At 43.1% G+C, this 17,068-nt stretch overlaps 1 protein-coding gene across 1 annotated transcript; it reads right to left on the bottom strand.

The window, feature by feature from the left end:
- Nucleotides 1–14,172: 14,172 nt before the first annotated feature.
- LOC120112098 lies at nt 14,173–16,539 on the bottom strand. Its single transcript, XM_039130666.1, has 3 exons — nt 16,217–16,539; nt 15,090–16,134; nt 14,173–15,000 (listed from the first exon to the last, which is right to left on the bottom strand). Exons 1-3 carry the CDS (start codon nt 16,537–16,539, stop codon nt 14,173–14,175), a joined length of 2,196 nt encoding a protein of 731 aa, XP_038986594.1.
- Nucleotides 16,540–17,068: the final 529 nt, after the last annotated feature.

Here is a 17,068-nt window from a genome sequence, read left to right on the forward strand (position 1 = left end):
GCAGAAGCATGAATTAAACTATTTAATTTCTATGCATGCTAGAGATCATATCTCTACAACAAAAATAGATTCAGGACTTTAAACATTTATCCTAAATAAGTATGCATGATTCTATGACTAACATGTAGTCATGCAGAATTTCAGCAACCTAGTTGATTTCTAATCTAAATTTCTAATGAGATCAGATCTCATACCTTTTTGTTTTGAGAACTTTGATGATGCCTTGATCACCTTGTGTAGCCGCACACGCATCCGTCCTCTACGGATAGTCCACACGAAGCTCTAGGAAGATCCACAACTGCAGGAGTGCTAGCTCGTGCAGAGGTGTTGCAATGGCTGAACTTTTCTCCCTCGAAGCACTAAACTTTTGATTCTTCTTCGAGAGGATGAAGGATGGAGATGAAAGGAGAAGAAGGAGGAGAGAGGGCGGTTGGCTCTCAGAATTTTTTTTAGAATTTAGAACCCTTTCTAAAGACCATCTCATTCAAACCCGAGGCCTAGGGTCTTTTTATAGCCAAAAGACCCCCCACGCCTATCACCTCTTTTGGCCAATGAATTTGGCTGATAAAATTTTCAAAAAATTCTGGTGAATCAGCAGCTAAGAGGTGAACAAATTCTCTTTCAATCTTGTGCCATGAATCCCTAAAAATTAGGAGGTTATTGCACCCCAAACTTCAGCTGCACGCCACCCCACTTGATGCACCATGTAGTCCCTACAAATTAGGGATTTTATTCCTATCTTTTTAGGAAGATTTGAGGCGCCATATTTTTCTTAAAAATAGCCCCATGCCTCCTCTTTCCTCACGCCAAAAATTGGCCAAAAATAAAGAGGATAGGTACCACTGCTTTTAGGGACAAGGATGAAGTATCTTTCTTCTCCAAGAAAAAAAGCTAGGGTCCTAAAATTTAGGAATTTTTCTTCTTATCAATTTTTGAATTTTTGAACTTAGAATCTTTATCAAATAAGGACTTTTAATAGGCTCGGGTCAAGCCCATTCCAATTGGGTCAAGTTCGATTAATTGGGTCGAGCCTTATCAACTCGGATCGAACCCAATCCAATTAGGTCAAACCCTGATGTAGCCCAAATTAAATTTTATTCAATTCGGCTTAACCTAAGCTCAATCATTCAATCAATTGAGTTCATTAACAATCTAATTACTAATTAATCCTTCAATAATTCAATAATTATTTTACTGCAACTTTTGCTTAGGGTAATTTGTCAATCGAATTGACCCATGTATCCTTGGACGATTCTTAATCGTCGATCAACCATTTGATCAACCTAGAAACTTCTATGCGTGTGACCCCATAGGTTTGAACCGAAGCCGGTAGTACTAGAACGACTTTCTGTGCTAATTGAAGTGACCATCTAGTAATGATATCCGACATCCAGATAGGTCGAATAATTGCAAAGCAATATTCTGAAACCCTTGGACTATGGTTACCGTATAATTCATCCCTATGATACCAAATGCCTAGGATGACTTCAGAGTTCTGTCAACTCTTTAATCAGTGCATCCAAAAATGTGATTTAACTTTAGAAATTCTGTGACTCCTCACAAGGATTACCTGGTTAAGGTTTTGCTAAATTGAACACAAGGGCATTATCTCTTGTCATTATGAGGGGTCAATTCCATCTTGACTCACACACCGACTTCACAAGTACTTGACTGCACCCAGTGACCTTCCATTCTTAAATTAGAAATTCAGCTAGTCCAGTACCAAAGTACAGTGAGTTGCTTGCTAATTACCGTGGTGATCTCAGGACTGAGGGACATATATACCTATATCCACTCGGAACATCTCTTGACAGCAGAGCGTTCCGGAATGGTCACGTTCAGTGAAGTGTACTCCTATACTTCACTTGTGTGACATATCAGTGTCTCCACACTCCTTGGTTAAGAAGACAACCAACGTATATCGCACACAATGATCTAATCTTGATAATGTTGTTGTCCAGTTAACAACACATCATTTGGTCGCGAACTATTTTAAGGACTCGTAGATAAATCCTCCTTTATCATAAAGGAGTCCTAAAGACTTCATCTCATAACAAGAGTTCATTTGAAAATGTATAAATAAAATGATGAATAATGTCAAATAATATTTTATTAATTAATCAATTTATATACAAATTCAATCATCAACAGACTGACGATTGACTTTTATGATACAATTTCCAACAATCTTCAGATCTCAAGTATCCCGATGTATTTCTCCTACCTTTCCACACCACCCCAAAGAGGCTTTTCTTTATGAATGGCCAAACTTTTAAGACTTTAATTTGGAAAAAACCCAATTATCACTAGCCATGGCCCCTCTAGTATAACCTCTGGAACTAGTGGTTTGATTGCGTCTTCCAGTAAAAATTGTCAGTTTGGGAAAAAAAAGGTCTTTCTAGTATATTGGGCTTTTCCAATTCTCCTCCTACTGCTAATCGACCATTACTCCTTGTCACTTTGTGTTTTGCATTTCATTTCAACCACAACATGACCAGCCCTAGCCTTCTGAATTTAGGTATTCTTTTCAATCTAATATTGGTTGTTAAACCTTTCAATGCCAACAACCCTGTCAACATTCTCAATGATGATTCCAGTCTACGTCTGACCAAGACTGCTAGTTACAATTACTATGTGCAGGCTTATTGACGTCGCATTGAGCCGATCTCACATGAGGAGTACATCACCTTTTCCTGATCTAGGTTTGTAGATACCTATTATGCTCTCGGTCGGTCCACATGGTCAAGATATACCACAAGTTGGTCGTGGCCCTTGTTGAAGATTGTCCAATAACTCTAATTTTCCTTGTTTTGGAGAAATCATTTCTAGGCATTGGGGATGTGGAAGTCCTCTCTAGATGCTCCAGATCGGCTATATGCCTACTTTCTAGAGATTTATCCTTCCATTCCTGGTGAGGCCAACATCGTTCCCACCGATCGTTGATATGTTCACTTAGAGGGGTTGCTTCTTTCTTTCTCAGAGTACTTCCATTTTTTTATGAAGGCCCTTTTTGTAGAGACATAAACCTCCCGTTTTCTTTCCTTCATTCCTCGAAGGCTGTGTAGCTAGTGTTCCCCAAGGCCAATATATCGTCAATAGAGGCCAAAACTATGGGACTTCTATGGAGAACCTTCTTATTTTCCAAGGATCTCCATGTTGGCTCGATTATTGATAAACCAGGTAACAATAAGTGCTCTACTGAGCACTACTCTCCTAGTTTCTTTGCTCACCAATTCAGTCTGGTCCAGAGCATCCCTTTCCCACCCCCTTATTCTCTAAATGCCTCGCTTGCTGATTGATTATTTATTTCTAAGCCATATCAGATCATGTTAGCAGACTTTCTCTATGAACAGCCATGTCTAGACTATTATTTCATCCCTTTTGACATTCGAGATAGCATGATCGAAGAGTTTTTAGGTTGGATGTTCACATAACCAACATTCGACATAAGCAAGTCACCACTAGGGGTGCAAATGGGTCGAATCGGGTCGGATCCTGAGTGACCCCAATCCGACCCAGTTTTTTGTTCGAGTTCTAATTTTGGACCTATACCCGACCCGGTTGAAGATCGGGTCGGGTCCGAGTCGGGTCTGGGTCGGGTCCGACTCCGAGTCGGATCGGATTCGGGTCCGAATCGGATCCACTTTTTTTGTGCTTTTGGGAAAGAATTTGGGCAAATCTAATTTGATCATATCATAATTATGAGGTGCTGGGTGACCCATGACTCGAAAGACTTGCAATTGACCTCCGGTCAGAACAGATGACCCATGACTTACAAACCAAGTTGGGCTACAAGCCAAAAAAATTCCTAGGCCTTCTTCCAAAATCCAATTCCATTACAGAAAACTGGGACATGACCCATATTCAGTTCAGTGTTCCCTCACTTTCTCCCTTCAAAAGTTAAAAGAAACAAAACCAAAAACAGAAGGAAAAAACCCGAAAAAAGGGGAATTTGCTTCGCGGTCCAAATTTTGACCCCTGTATAATGAATAGTCCCTGTTGACTGTGCATTTAATAAGCGGTCCAAAGACATATCAAATCTCAAAAGGAGACCAAAATACCCCTGACCTGTTTCCTCTTCCGTCGTTCCTCGTATGCATGTCTTCATTTGAACGAGCCCTATTCAAAGTCCCTCAATTCCAGCCCTCGTTCGTCCCCAATCTTCGTATCCTAATCCTCTCTTCCGACGAAAAGAATTCCATAAAAATCTCGCCCGATTCCGCTTGATTTGAACGCCTCGGTTTCGAACCCTAGAACTGCAAATCACTTCCCAACGGTACTCGATCTTCCTCTTTTCCCCTGTTTAGCCGTTCCCCTTTTGGAAAAGTAGAACCCTTCCGATCCGATTCTGAGGAGCAAGGAGATTATTTTCTGTCCCCTTCGAACCGACTTCGCCCTGTTCGTTTGTAGCGGAAGCTTAGGCGGAAGCAAGGAGATATTTTCTGCATTCCTTCAACAGGTTTGTCACCGCATACTTTCTCGAATAATGTATTGAACACGGACGTGATATGCAGTATTGTACGGCATTCCAGGTAGTTGTTGGAATGGTCCAGTGGTTTTGCGGGATTAATGGACAGAGAGGTTGTGGTAGCACATTTGAGAAATTTGTTGTAGAAAATTTCTTCCATTCCGTGCTAATTGTTTACTTTGTTTTAGTTTTTAGGATGATTTATTTTTTGTTGATATTATCAAAAACATAATTTGTAACTATATTTGTGATGCAGAAATCTAAGATGGCCCCAAAGCAAAGTATCGGCCAAAAATCCTCTGTTGGCCCGAGTACTATGGTTAATGGAAGATGTTATTTCAACCACTTTGTAAATTTTATGGTCACCCTAATCCTATTCATGTCTGATGAACAGAAGGAAAGAATACGTGGTACTCCATTTGGGCACATGCTAGGTCTACCGTATATAAAACAGAGTAGGCCTGTCTTGGACACATTGCTCTCCCTTTGGGATAATGTTGAGGAGGGTTTTTGGTTTGGTAGGGTTATAGTGCCTTTTGTAGGGACTGATTTCGCACTAATCCTTGGTTTGAGTGCGACGGGTGATGAGGTGCAACTGCATAGGAAGGGGAGGGTTACGTGTGACCTCATCAACCGGTTTTTTGATGGTGACCACCAGAAAGCCAGTAGAGATGCAATTAAAAGTAGATACAATTCCTTGTCGGTAAGAGCAGTCGACAAGATGTGGAGGATTTTACAAAATTATGGGTTCTTTATCTTTTTGGGACCATCCTCTTCCCAACCGTACGCTACTATGTCCCTAAGACATTATGTTCATATGTCGATGATTTAGACCGCTTAGGTTCGTATAGTTGGGGTCTTGCCGTTTTCTCTTTTCTTCGGCAGCAAATACCTAGTCTAGCCGATAGTGTGAAGACTAGGAACGTCACAGGCAAAGGGGTTGGTAGATACATGGATGGCTGCACGGTCGCCTTGGTGGTAAGCATCATAAGATGTTTTTTTTAAATTTCATTGTTACGATATATATATTTAGATGTAATTTGATGTTTACAATAATGAATGGTAGGTATGGGCTGTTGAGCATGCTAACAGCATTGCTGGAAGGCACCGGCCACCGTTCATGTATCCACGTCTCGTACGCTGGAACAACACCCCATTTCCCCGCAGGGTGGACGTGATTGCGGATGTTATGAAAAATTTAAAACGATTTGAGGTTTGAATGTTGAATTCTTACATTGGAAATATTTTAACTTGTACGTTAATTTAACTGTTCGAATGCTTTAGGTTATTGAGAAGTTAGAACCAAGAGAGGAGGAGTTGCACCTTCTCTCAGCTGGAAGGCCACAATTACGTGTGCCTGATGAGAGGCGTACGGAGACAGAACATCAACAATCCGTGCACGACGGAACTCAGGTATTAGCAGCTTACTGTGACATAGCATTTACAAACACAAATATATGTACTTTTGAATTGGCATGCACTTTTCACTTGTCGGCACATAGTTCAAGTCTGCACACATTGATGTATACCTACAGTTTGTTCTATTCATACAAGCTAATTCATTATTGTGTTGTTTTAGATTCCGTCATCCAGCCAAAGTGATCGACATCCACTGCGGGAAATTCACACACGTATCACAGTGCTTGAGACGTGTTTGGTACAACATGGTTTTAGTTTAGCAGACCCTCATCCTATTGGGGATGTTGAGAATACCCGCATAGAACAGCTCGATAAGAGGGTGTCGACAATAGAGAAGGTCCTACGAGATAAGGGCCTTCTGGTTGATGACAAACCTGGTGGGCATGCTACTGTTCCTCCTGAGGTAAGCATGCTTCCTCTGTATAAGGTCTGACAAGTTAACTACCAGTTCTAGTATGAATCGACTTGCTTGATTTAAACAACCTCTTCCTTGGTTACGTGAAGGAGCATACTACAGTTGATCCACCTATTCACGACGATGCTCTTCATAAAGATCATATGCAGCATACTGCTGATTCGGTGGAGGTATGTAATTTTTTGGTACGTAGTGTTCGCAGTTTTGAGAATGGTAGTATAAATTGTCTTGAAATGCATTTTCAAATCAGGTTATTTCGTCCACTGATGCTGAAGCTAAGAAGAAACAGAGAGCTCCCAGGTCATATGTGTCCTCCTTATGCAAGCGCGTGAAGCTGGGAGCACGCGAGCGCAAGCCATCGGAGAAAGCGAAGGCCATATCAGACCAGCCAAAGACCTATAAAAGGGCTAAAAAAAGGGTCAAAGTTGCCGAAAAAGGTGAGGTTTGTACGGGAATTACTATTGTGTCCGAGGATTCGCCCGCTCGGTCAACCAACATATTCGACCCACCGACAAGTTCATTAATGGAGCTCCAAAAATCGGCTCCAACATGGGAGGAAACCTCTCCCCCGGGAGCGGTATAGAATTGTTGTCTCGTCCATATGTGTTTATTTATCCATATTGAATTTGCTAAGTCTATACAGTTAAGTTTCCTAACCAAAATATCTGTCGTCACCATTTATTTAAAGTTAACGATGTTCAGAGAGTGGCACTGAAACGTAGCTTTCATGGGAAGGGGACAAGTATACTCCCTATTAGGTATGAAGAAGCTATTAAATTCTTCCTCGAAGAACATGAGTTTGGGTAAGTTAATTATATTAATTGACCGTTTTTGACAATTATCGCATTTCAAGTTTCTTAAACATAACTGTTTTATGTAGGGATATAATATGGGAGGACGAAGATCGTACCAAACCTGCATGCAGCCCTGATGCCTTAGTACAGCTCCTGCATGACAAGGCTCTACGGAGTGACGTATGCTAACTGTGATGAACTACTACTGCAAATTGTAATTTGGTACTGAGTGCGTACTTCTTTTATTGCGTACAGGTAATCAATGTGTACTTTCGCATTTTGGAGCTTCAGCCTCGTGCCACTAATGAGATTATTGACAATCCATGTTTATATTTGCGCTGCGAGATCCAGGTTTTGAATTACTGCTCATGATGTCTCGTTCTTACATTTTTCCAATTGAAATTCAGCGTGCCATCTAAGCTGCGTCTCCTAAATTGTATGCAGGCTGCCGTGCTCCAGCATCTACCATTGGATTACCTCTCAATTACCACTGATGTTACCAAAAGAATCATAGAGGCATTGCTGCCCAGTATTCAAACATGGCTTCGGGAATTCAGATGTGCCGATCTTCAAAAGTGTAGATATCTCTTCATTCCGATGAATACGGGATGGCATTGGTATCTACTTTCTCTGGACTTGAAGGACCAGCGTTTCGAATGCTACAACTCCTTGTGGAGTTTCGACGTTGGGGAGGACGCTGTTAGATATGTTGGTATCACTTGTGAAACCTAATATTACTGAGAACCTTCTTTAGCAGGCGTATGTTCTTAAAATTTTGCATTCTTCACATTATTACAGGCTTCTTTTGTGAGATCGTGGCTAAACGACGTTGTCGGATTTCGTATCCCAGAATTAGCATATTCTGAAATTCGACAATGTGCACAACAATGAAATGATAGTGTTGACTGCGGGGCATACATGCTTATGTTTGCAGAGGGACTTACCCGAGGCAGCACGAGACCATTAAAGGAAGAATTGAAGGATCCATCTTTATACAGGAGTTGGGCTGCAGGGAGTATTCTATTGCATTCCGGGAGCGTTGCCAGCGTTAGGTTTAGGTCAATGTACCCTGGGAAGACTTGTATAGAGAAATCGTAGACTACGTGTTGTATCACATGAATGCAAATTAGTTGTAAAACTTGATTGTAAATGTGTTATAAAGGATGTTTGTCCAACTGTAATGTTCTTGTTCTCTGTAATAAAACATTTTCAGACATAATATCATTATTCCGTGCAAAGTCCTTATGTATTGGCAATTTTTCCAACTCCCTGTCATGCTCATCGCTTAAACGAAAAGTCTACGGTGACTTATTAAACTGAGCCACCTAAAAATTGATTTATACAGTACGAGTTTATCGTAACAATATAATCCTGCACAATAGTAACAATGATATGCAGCAACTTTGGTGGTTTCATAAAGCGTGTCGGAGTTTGAGAAACTGTCGCCTAACATTCATGTGGTTGAATCCTAAATTCAGAGGTCGACACTGGCACACCACGAGTCGAGTCTGGCACAGCATCCTAAATTCAGAGGTCGACATTTGTTCGCGATGAGTCAAGCTAACTCAGCAGCCACTCTTAAGGGATGCAAACCTGAATGTCCGGAGGTCGACTCTGGCACACCAGCCACTCTCTGTGTTGGCTCTGTGCCACTTAAGGGGTCGACTCGCCATTCACTGGAGTCGACTCCCTTAGACTGGAGTCGACCCCAGCACACCAGGCACTCTTAAGGGTCGACTCCCTTATGTCCAGAGGTCGACTCCAGTCTGTCTGAGGTCGACACTTAGGCTCTGGCTAACTTTGGGTGCTCTCTGTCTTGCCTCTGTGCCACTTAAGGGGTCGACTCGCCATTCACTGGAGTCGACTCCCTTAGACTGGAGTCGACCCCAGCACACCAGGCACTCTTAAGGGTCGACTCCCTTATGTCCAGAGGTCGACTCCAGTCTGCCTGAGGTCGACACTTAGGCTCTGGCTGTTTTTGGGTGCTCTCTGTCTTGCCTCTGTGCCACCTAAGGGGTCGACTCGCCATTCACTGGAGTCGACTCCCTTATGTCCAGAGGTCGACTCCAGTATGCCTGAGGTCGGCACTTATGCGTCGCTGGCTGTTTTTGGGTGCTCTCTGTCTTGGCTCTGTGCCACATAAGGGGTCGACTCTCCATTCACTGGGGTCGACTCCCTTAATCTAGTTAACATTTATTTCTTTCCCCTTTTTTAGCAATCTTCTGGATGTTACGAATACACAATTACCATAGAATCAAAATATCATTATACAAGCCATGTTGGTAAAAAATAGAACATTTCATTGCAATTGTTGACATTACATAAATATATTACAATGAGTCTCCTCGAGACCTATTAAACTCTTGCAGACAAAATAACCTTAGTTTCTACGAAAAGAAGAAATCATGGGGCAGTGAAACTCGAAGAAGCTCTTGGCAGTCTCCCCATTACAAGACCCAGAACTTCTGAAACTTTCTGCAGAATGGCTGCAACTTCAGAGTTGGACTGGAGATAGGACTTGTTGAGGTCAGCTAAAGTCTGATTGATCTTATGAAGTGATTGTAGAAGTTTGTCGCATACATCCTGTGCATTTTCATTCAGATTCTCCATGTCCTTTCTGACAGATTGTTGAAGCTTTTTGGTCTCCTCTTCTATGTCCACAAATCTCTGGTACTGTCCTTGAAGAAGACATCGAAGACTGACCATTTCCGCCCTCATTTCAGCGACCAATTCACACACGGTTGCATTGGAAGGTACCAAGTCTGTACAAGCAACATCTCTAGAATTTCTTAGCTCTTGCACGATATCATCCCTTAGTGCTCTGAACTGCTCAGCACTAAGTCTAACTTCAGTGGGCTGCTGAGTTTGGGCAATTGGTTCTTCAGTGGGAGGATGAAATGATTCTTCATTTTCGACAGGTCGCTGCTCTTCTCTATGGCACGCACTGCTCTTCCCTTCATCTTTTCTTATCCACTGACCATCTTTCTTACGAAAACCCATTCGATGTAGCGACCGATCATTGTAAGTATCCCAATGACCAAGAGTTGTAGATGGTTCCCCTTCAGTATTTACACCGAACTCCTCGAAGACTAAGGTTAAGAGCATTCCATATGGCAAGGATGCCCTAGCTCTAGAGGCAGACTCTACCATGTGTCTAATAATCAGGTGAGGTAAACTAAGGGGGCTACCGTTCAGAATGTGGAAGATAACAAGAATATCTCTTTCGGACACAAAATCAAACCTACCTGTTTTCGGAAAGAGGATTCGGCTAACAATATGATGTAATAGTCGATTTTCCACACTAAGTCGGTTGGCCGAAATTTGCTCAAGTGGACTAACATTTTCTGTGCCAAGAAGATATTGAATGCCCAACACTCTATTTTCTAAAAAATCTTCGGTTGAACCAGAGGTTGGGATGTTGACAAGACTCCCTAGGGTTTCCGGGTTTAGCAGAATTGGGGTTTCCTTTACCACACTTTCAATGGTAGCAATTCTGGTTTTGAGATTGGCATAGAAATGGCGAACAAGGTTCGGGTACGTCGGAATGTCAAGGGAACATAGGGTTTCCCAACCCATGGCTTTCAGCTTCAGACCTATGGTAAAACCCTGGGCTTCTAAGAAGTCGAAATCTATTTTCCTACCGAGAGAAACACGACGAGTCACCAAGGGTACTTGCCTAGGAGGAGATGGAGCATGCGGACGAGGAGGAGGAACGTCGTTTCTTGCCTTGGACCTTCGCTCGGTTGCTTCCGGAACATTACTTCTCTTCTTTGAAGGCCGCACGACCTGCTTCCTCGGCATGGCGACGGATGGATGATAGATAGAGAGGAGGGAAGTAAGGAATTGGACGAACGAAGAGACGCAAGGAGCACGGGAAGGGAACTTAGGTCGACTCCACGAAAATAGAAGGGAAGAGGGAGTCGATTGACCTCAGGTTTTATTTCCTTATTGGAGTTACGGGTCGACCTCAGGCAAGAAGATATCGACTCCTACGAAATGGAGTCGACGCCATCCTGATGAGAGGGTCGACTCGTAGCTTGGCTGCGTACACAGGCGCTATTTGGAATACTCTGAGAGAGTTATGGGGTCGACTCCAAATATCAGTCGGGTCGACTCAATCGTAATAACTGTGTTCCCAGAGAAGCTAACTGTGTTTCCAGACAAGCTAACTGTGTTCCCAGACACTCCATAACTGTGTTCCCAGAGAAGCTAACTGTGTTCCCAGACAAGCTAACTGTGTTCCCAGACAGAATGCTAACTGTGTTCCCAGAGAAGATAACTGTGTTCCCAGAAACAAGCTAACTGTAGAAGCTAACTGTGTTCCCAGAGAAGCTAACTGTGTTCCCAGAGAAGCTAACTGTGTTTCCAGAAATAAGCTAACTGTACAAGCTAACTGTGTTCCCAGAGAAGCTAACTGTGTTCCCAGAGAAGCTAACTGTGTTCCCAGACAGAATGCTAACTGTGTTCCCAGAGAAGCTAACTGTGTTCCCAGACAAGCTAACTGTGTTCCCAGACAGAATGCTAACTGTGTTCCCAGAGAAGATAACTGTGTTCCCGGAGAAGCTAACTGTGTTCCCAGAAACAAGCTAACTGTACAAGCTAACTGTGTTCCCAGAGAAGCTAACTGTGTTCCCAGAGAAGCTAACTATGTTCCCAGAACCGCAGCTAACTGTGTTCCCAGAGAAGCTAACTGTGTTCCCAGACAAACTAACTGTGTTCCCAGACACTCCATAACTGTGTTCCCAGAGAAGCTAACTGTGTTCCCAAACAAGCTAACTGTGTTCCCAGAACCGCAAGCTAACTGTGTTCCCAGAGAAGCTAACTGTGTTCCCAGACAGAATGCTAACTGTGTTCCCAGACAGCAAGCTAACTGTGTTTCCAGACAAGCTAACAGTGTTCCCAGACAAGCTAACTGTGTTCCCAGACAGAATGCTAACTGTGTTCCCAGAGAAGCTAACTGTGTTCCCAGAGAAGCTAACTGTGTTCCCAGAAACAAGCTAACTGTACAAGCTAACTGTGTTCCCAGAGAAGCTAACTGTGTTCCCAGAGAAGCTAACTGTGTTTCCAGAACCGCAAGCTAACTGTGTTCCCAGAGAAGCTAACTGTGTTCCCAGACAAGCTAACTGTGTTTCCAGACACTCCATAACTGTGTTCCCAAAGAAGCTAACTGTGTTCCCAGACAAGCTAACTGTGTTCCCAGAACCGCAAGCTAACTGTGTTTCCAGACACTCCATAACTGTGTTCCCAAAGAAGCTAACTGTGTTCCCAGACAAGCTAACTGTGTTCCCAGACAAGCTAACTGTGTTCCCAGACAGAATGCTAACTGTGTTCCCAGAGAAGCTAACTGTGTTCCCAGAGAAGCTAACTGTGTTCCCAGAAACAAGCTAACTGTGTTCCCAGAGAAGCTAACTGTGTTCCCAGAAACAAGCTAACTGTGTTCCCAGAGAAGCTAACTGTGTTCCCAGACAAGCTAACTGTGTTCCCAGACAGAATGCTAACTGTGTTCCCAGAGAAGCTAACTGTGTTCCCAGACAGAATGCTAACTGTGTTCCCAGAGAAGCTAACTGTGTTCCCAGACAAGCTAACTGTGTTCCCAGAAACAAGCTAACTGTACAAGCTAACTGTGTTCCCAGAGAAGCTAACTGTGTTCCCAGAACCGCAAGCTAACTGTGTTCCCAGAGAAGCTAACTGTGTTCCCAGACAAGCTAACTGTGTTCCCAGACACTCCATAACTGTGTTCCCAGAGAAGCTAACTGTGTTCCCAGACAAGCTAACTGTGTTCCCAGAACCGCAAGCTAACTGTGTTTCCAGAGAAGCTAACTGTGTTCCCAGACAGAATGCTAACTGTGTTCCCAGACAGCAAGCTAACTATGTTCCCAGACAAGCTAACTGTGTTCCCAGACAAGCTAACTGTGTTCTCCGAGTTTTGAGTCGACCTCCGTGCAGTGGGAGTCGACTCCGGTGAAAGACGAGTCGACTCCTTAGGTGGCACAGAGCAAAGACAGAGAGCAGCCGAAATAAGGGAAGCCTAAGTGTCGACCTCACCGAGTTTTGAGTCGACCTCCTTGCAGTGGGAGTCGACTCCGGTGACGGACGAGTCGACTCCTTAGGTGGCACAGAGCAAAGACAGAGAGCAGCCGAAATAAGCGAAGCCTAAGTGTCGACCTCACCGAGTTTTAAGTCGACCTCCTTGCAGTGGGAGTCGACTCTGGTGACGGACGAGTCGACTCCTTAGGTGGCACAGAGCAAAGACAGAGAGCAACCGAAATAAGCGAAGCCTAAGTGTCGACCTCACCGAGTTTTGAGTCGACCTCCTTGCAGTGGGAGTCGACTCCGGTGACGGACGAGTCGACTCCTTAGCTGGCACAGAGCAAAGACAGAGAGCAGCCGAATTAAGGGAAGCCTAAGTGTCGACCTCACCGAGTTTTGAGTCGACCTCCTTGCAGTGGGAGTCGACTCCGGTGAAAAGCGAGTCGACTCCTTAGCTGGCACAGAGCAAAGACAGAGAGCAGCCAAAATAAGCGAAGCCTAAGTGTCGACCTCACGGAGTTCTGAGTCAACCCCAGGGCAGTTCGAGTCGACCCCAGTGAAAGGCGAGTCGCCCCGTTAAGTGGGACAGAACAAAGACAGAGAGTGGACCTTAGCTCAGCCAAGCCTAAGAGTCGACCTCTTTTCCTACCGAGTCGATATCGGGACAGATCGAGTCGACTCCAATATTTTCGGAGTCGACTCGTTAAGAGTCTCAGATTAGGCAAAGTCGAAGGGAAGCCGGGAAACGGGATTTTAGGTGTCAATATAAATTTTTCCACGCCATATTCAACTATTGTAATTGTCAGAGCTGACGTCGAATGCTATGCCAACCGTTGATTAACTGTGTATCATTACATGTTTGTAACAATTTTTTAACTGCATTCCGGTTTGAAGTAACTGAATTAAAATCTAACAAAAAATCAACATATACAATTCAGTTTGCACTTCATTAACATCAATACAAGAGTTTTGTTCTTAATATGCTGTGACTAACATGAAAATACATTGCAGGTATCTCGATACATTCTTCATAATGTCCATATTCTTTACTTGATGACCTCATTACAAGTCCTTCTATTGTGCCCAACCTTCCCGCATCGTCCACATCTCATTTCACGTACTGACTCCACTTGCGAAGGTCTTATCTTCTTTTTAGGCCTGCCAGGACGTGTCTTTCTTATAGGGGGTAGAATGTGGATCTCTTCAGAGGCACTTTGGGGTTTCTCCATGTCAGGAATTGGACTGATTGCTTCGGCATATGTTACTCTATACAATTCAGCTTGGAAGCAATTGTCGGTGAATTGGTATAGTGATCTGCCGTCCTTCTCGATGCATGCACAAGCATGCTTACATGGCATGCGGAAGATTCGCCACTCGCCACAAGAGCAGCTACACATATGCAGGTCAACTTTGCATGAGTAGTTGGTATCCTTTACATCATATATCATTATGTTGGACGTAAATACAGCTAATCTCCGACCATCTTCCGCATTTTTTTGCAACACTTTCTCCGCATCAGGACAAAGTTGAGATTGAATGCTATATCCTCGATTACGCCGTTGATGCATCATCTGCATTATTTGGATCCTTATATGGTCAACCATCTGAGGCACAGGGAGATGACGAGCCTCCACGACCCAACTATTAAAAGACTCTGCCACATTCGATGTCATGATGCCCCAGCGTGGACCTGGAAATACAGCATTCGCCCAATGCTCCGACTTTGCATGTAGGAGAAAGGTGGTAGCACCAGGGGCTTCTGATGTAAGCTTTGCAATTAGCTTTCGGAATACAGTAAGCCTTGGTGTATAGGCAGCAGCATTTAGTAAATCAATGAGCCTCTTTCTCTCAGCTGCACGATAATGGACAAGGACCTGCATTGATAATTAAAATCAAATATACCACATGCTACATTACTTAGATACTTTGTAGTTTAAATTATTCATAATATGACGATGCAAACCTGATTCTTGAAGTTTTCTTTCACATGACGTATACAATATGAGTGGTAAGAATCAGGAAAGTACTTAGGCACGGATTTAATAATGCCCTGATGTCTATCCGTCATAAATGTGAACTGTTGACCACTATACTCAGTACAACTATGAATAGCTTCTTTCAGACACCGGCAAAACCATTCCCAATTTTCATCACATTCTATATCTACAACACCATAAGCTATAGGAAACATATCATCATTTCCATCTTTGGAAGTGGCTCCAAGCAATACACCTCCATCCTTATGCTTTATAAATGTGCCATCAATAAAAATCAGAGGACGACATCCTTTTATGAAACCCATTAGTGAAGCATGAAAACAAATGAATAGACGTCTGAATCGACCATCAATTGTTTCGTACTCTGCAATGCTGCCGGGGTTGGTCTGACGAATGGCATCGCAATACCAGCGAATCCGTTCATAAGATAGCCGGCTGTTACCATAAAGATCCATCATGGCCACCTCCTTACCACGCCAAGCTTGATGATACGGCAATTCAACACCATATTGTCGTCGAATATCCTTTACAATATCACTCGGCTTATATAACGGCATATCTTGAAGTTGATCTTTAACAATTTTGGAAACCCAACGTTTTGAAGCCTTTGGATGAGACCGCACTTGCAATCCTCCTCCACATGTGTGGTTACAGTGCATTTTTTTAATTGCAAACTTTTCACCATTCCCAAGGCGAGAAGCATGAATACGCCATTCGCAACCTTCATAAACACATTCTACAGTAACTCGATCACGATCGTTCTTCACGAAGACAAAATCCCTGCAAATTGCAATGCAATAGTTGCGAATGGTGTCACGTAGAGTTTCCACATTCATGAACTCCTGACCAACACCCTCTATACTATTTTTCCAATCATCCAACGAATTTTTTTTACTTGCTTCCTCTTCAATTGCGGCTCTTGTTTCTTCAACAACTTGACCAAAATTACTTGAGCTACCCTTCGAAAAATTTTTCCCTCTCGAACTGATTTCAGCACAATGCGATGAGCCACTGTTCATACAATAGGATAAACATTATTTTAGCAAACTTACTAAAATCCGTTGCACAAAACAATATTTAAAAAAGGGAATACCTCTCAATTACCACAGCAGCACCTTCGATCAAGGTTGGAGAATGAGTAACAACCATCTCGATCACCTTGGCATTTAAGTTGACGTGTATTTCATGCATGTTACGAACATCCTTATCGCTCATGAGCGTAACAAGCATTTTAGACTTGTTTGGAATATAAAACTTAATTTCTATCATTGTAGAAGATAAATGTCTCCACCTTTCAACTATTTCCTTAAAAATTTGATCAAGAATTGTGTCTTTTGAGATGGAAATAATCACAGCTTCACTACCATAAGAACAAATGGCCATAAAAACAGAGCTACCAGTGTCTTCCGAAGCCATGACAATGGAAAAAAGAGGAGGCAATGAACAGATAATTCCGAATTGCAAACAGACTTAGGAATATAGTGGAGCAGAGTCTCACTACACAGAGAAAGAGGGACTATCAGCGTTCTCTCAAACAGGGAACCGGTAAAGAGTAAGATGTAGTCTCAACGTTTTTAGGTCAACACAAAGGCTCGACATGCTCTCTCCCTATCCATCTAGCATCCATCCTAATGGGTGCTTGTCTCTTCCCAGACCAAACAATCTCCATTGGCAAAGACAAAACAGAGAAGAACGGAGACATAACGCATACCCTGTTGCGGCCTATTTTTACACCTTTTTTCCGTCTCAAAATCTTCCTCGAAAGCCATCTTCGGTAAACACCTTCCGTGGGATCACCAGGGGCATCCACGCTTAAGGGCTACAAGTCGGATTTTTACTTCGGAGCATCTTCGGTACACAAAAACATAGTGTTTCCGGTTCCAAAACAGAACGCGGTACCTATTTTTTTCCCGCTTCCGGTAGCCTGGGGGGTACTTAAGTAACC

Source organism: Phoenix dactylifera, chromosome 10, assembly GCF_009389715.1.
Source record: "Phoenix dactylifera cultivar Barhee BC4 chromosome 10, palm_55x_up_171113_PBpolish2nd_filt_p, whole genome shotgun sequence".
In the NCBI taxonomy this organism is placed as follows: Eukaryota; Viridiplantae; Streptophyta; class Magnoliopsida; order Arecales; family Arecaceae; genus Phoenix; species Phoenix dactylifera.

Coding starts and splice junctions, on each gene's coding strand:
- LOC120112098 (XM_039130666.1), bottom strand. CDS start 16,539: ATGGCTTCGGAAGACACTGGTAGCTCTGTTTTTATGGCCATTTGTTCT. Junction 16,135..16,216: donor GCTGCTGTGGTAATTGAGAG/GTATTCCCTTTT, acceptor TTGTATGAACAG/TGGCTCATCGCATTGTGCTG. Junction 15,001..15,089: donor AAGAAAACTTCAAGAATCAG/GTTTGCATCGTC, acceptor TTATCAATGCAG/GTCCTTGTCCATTATCGTGC.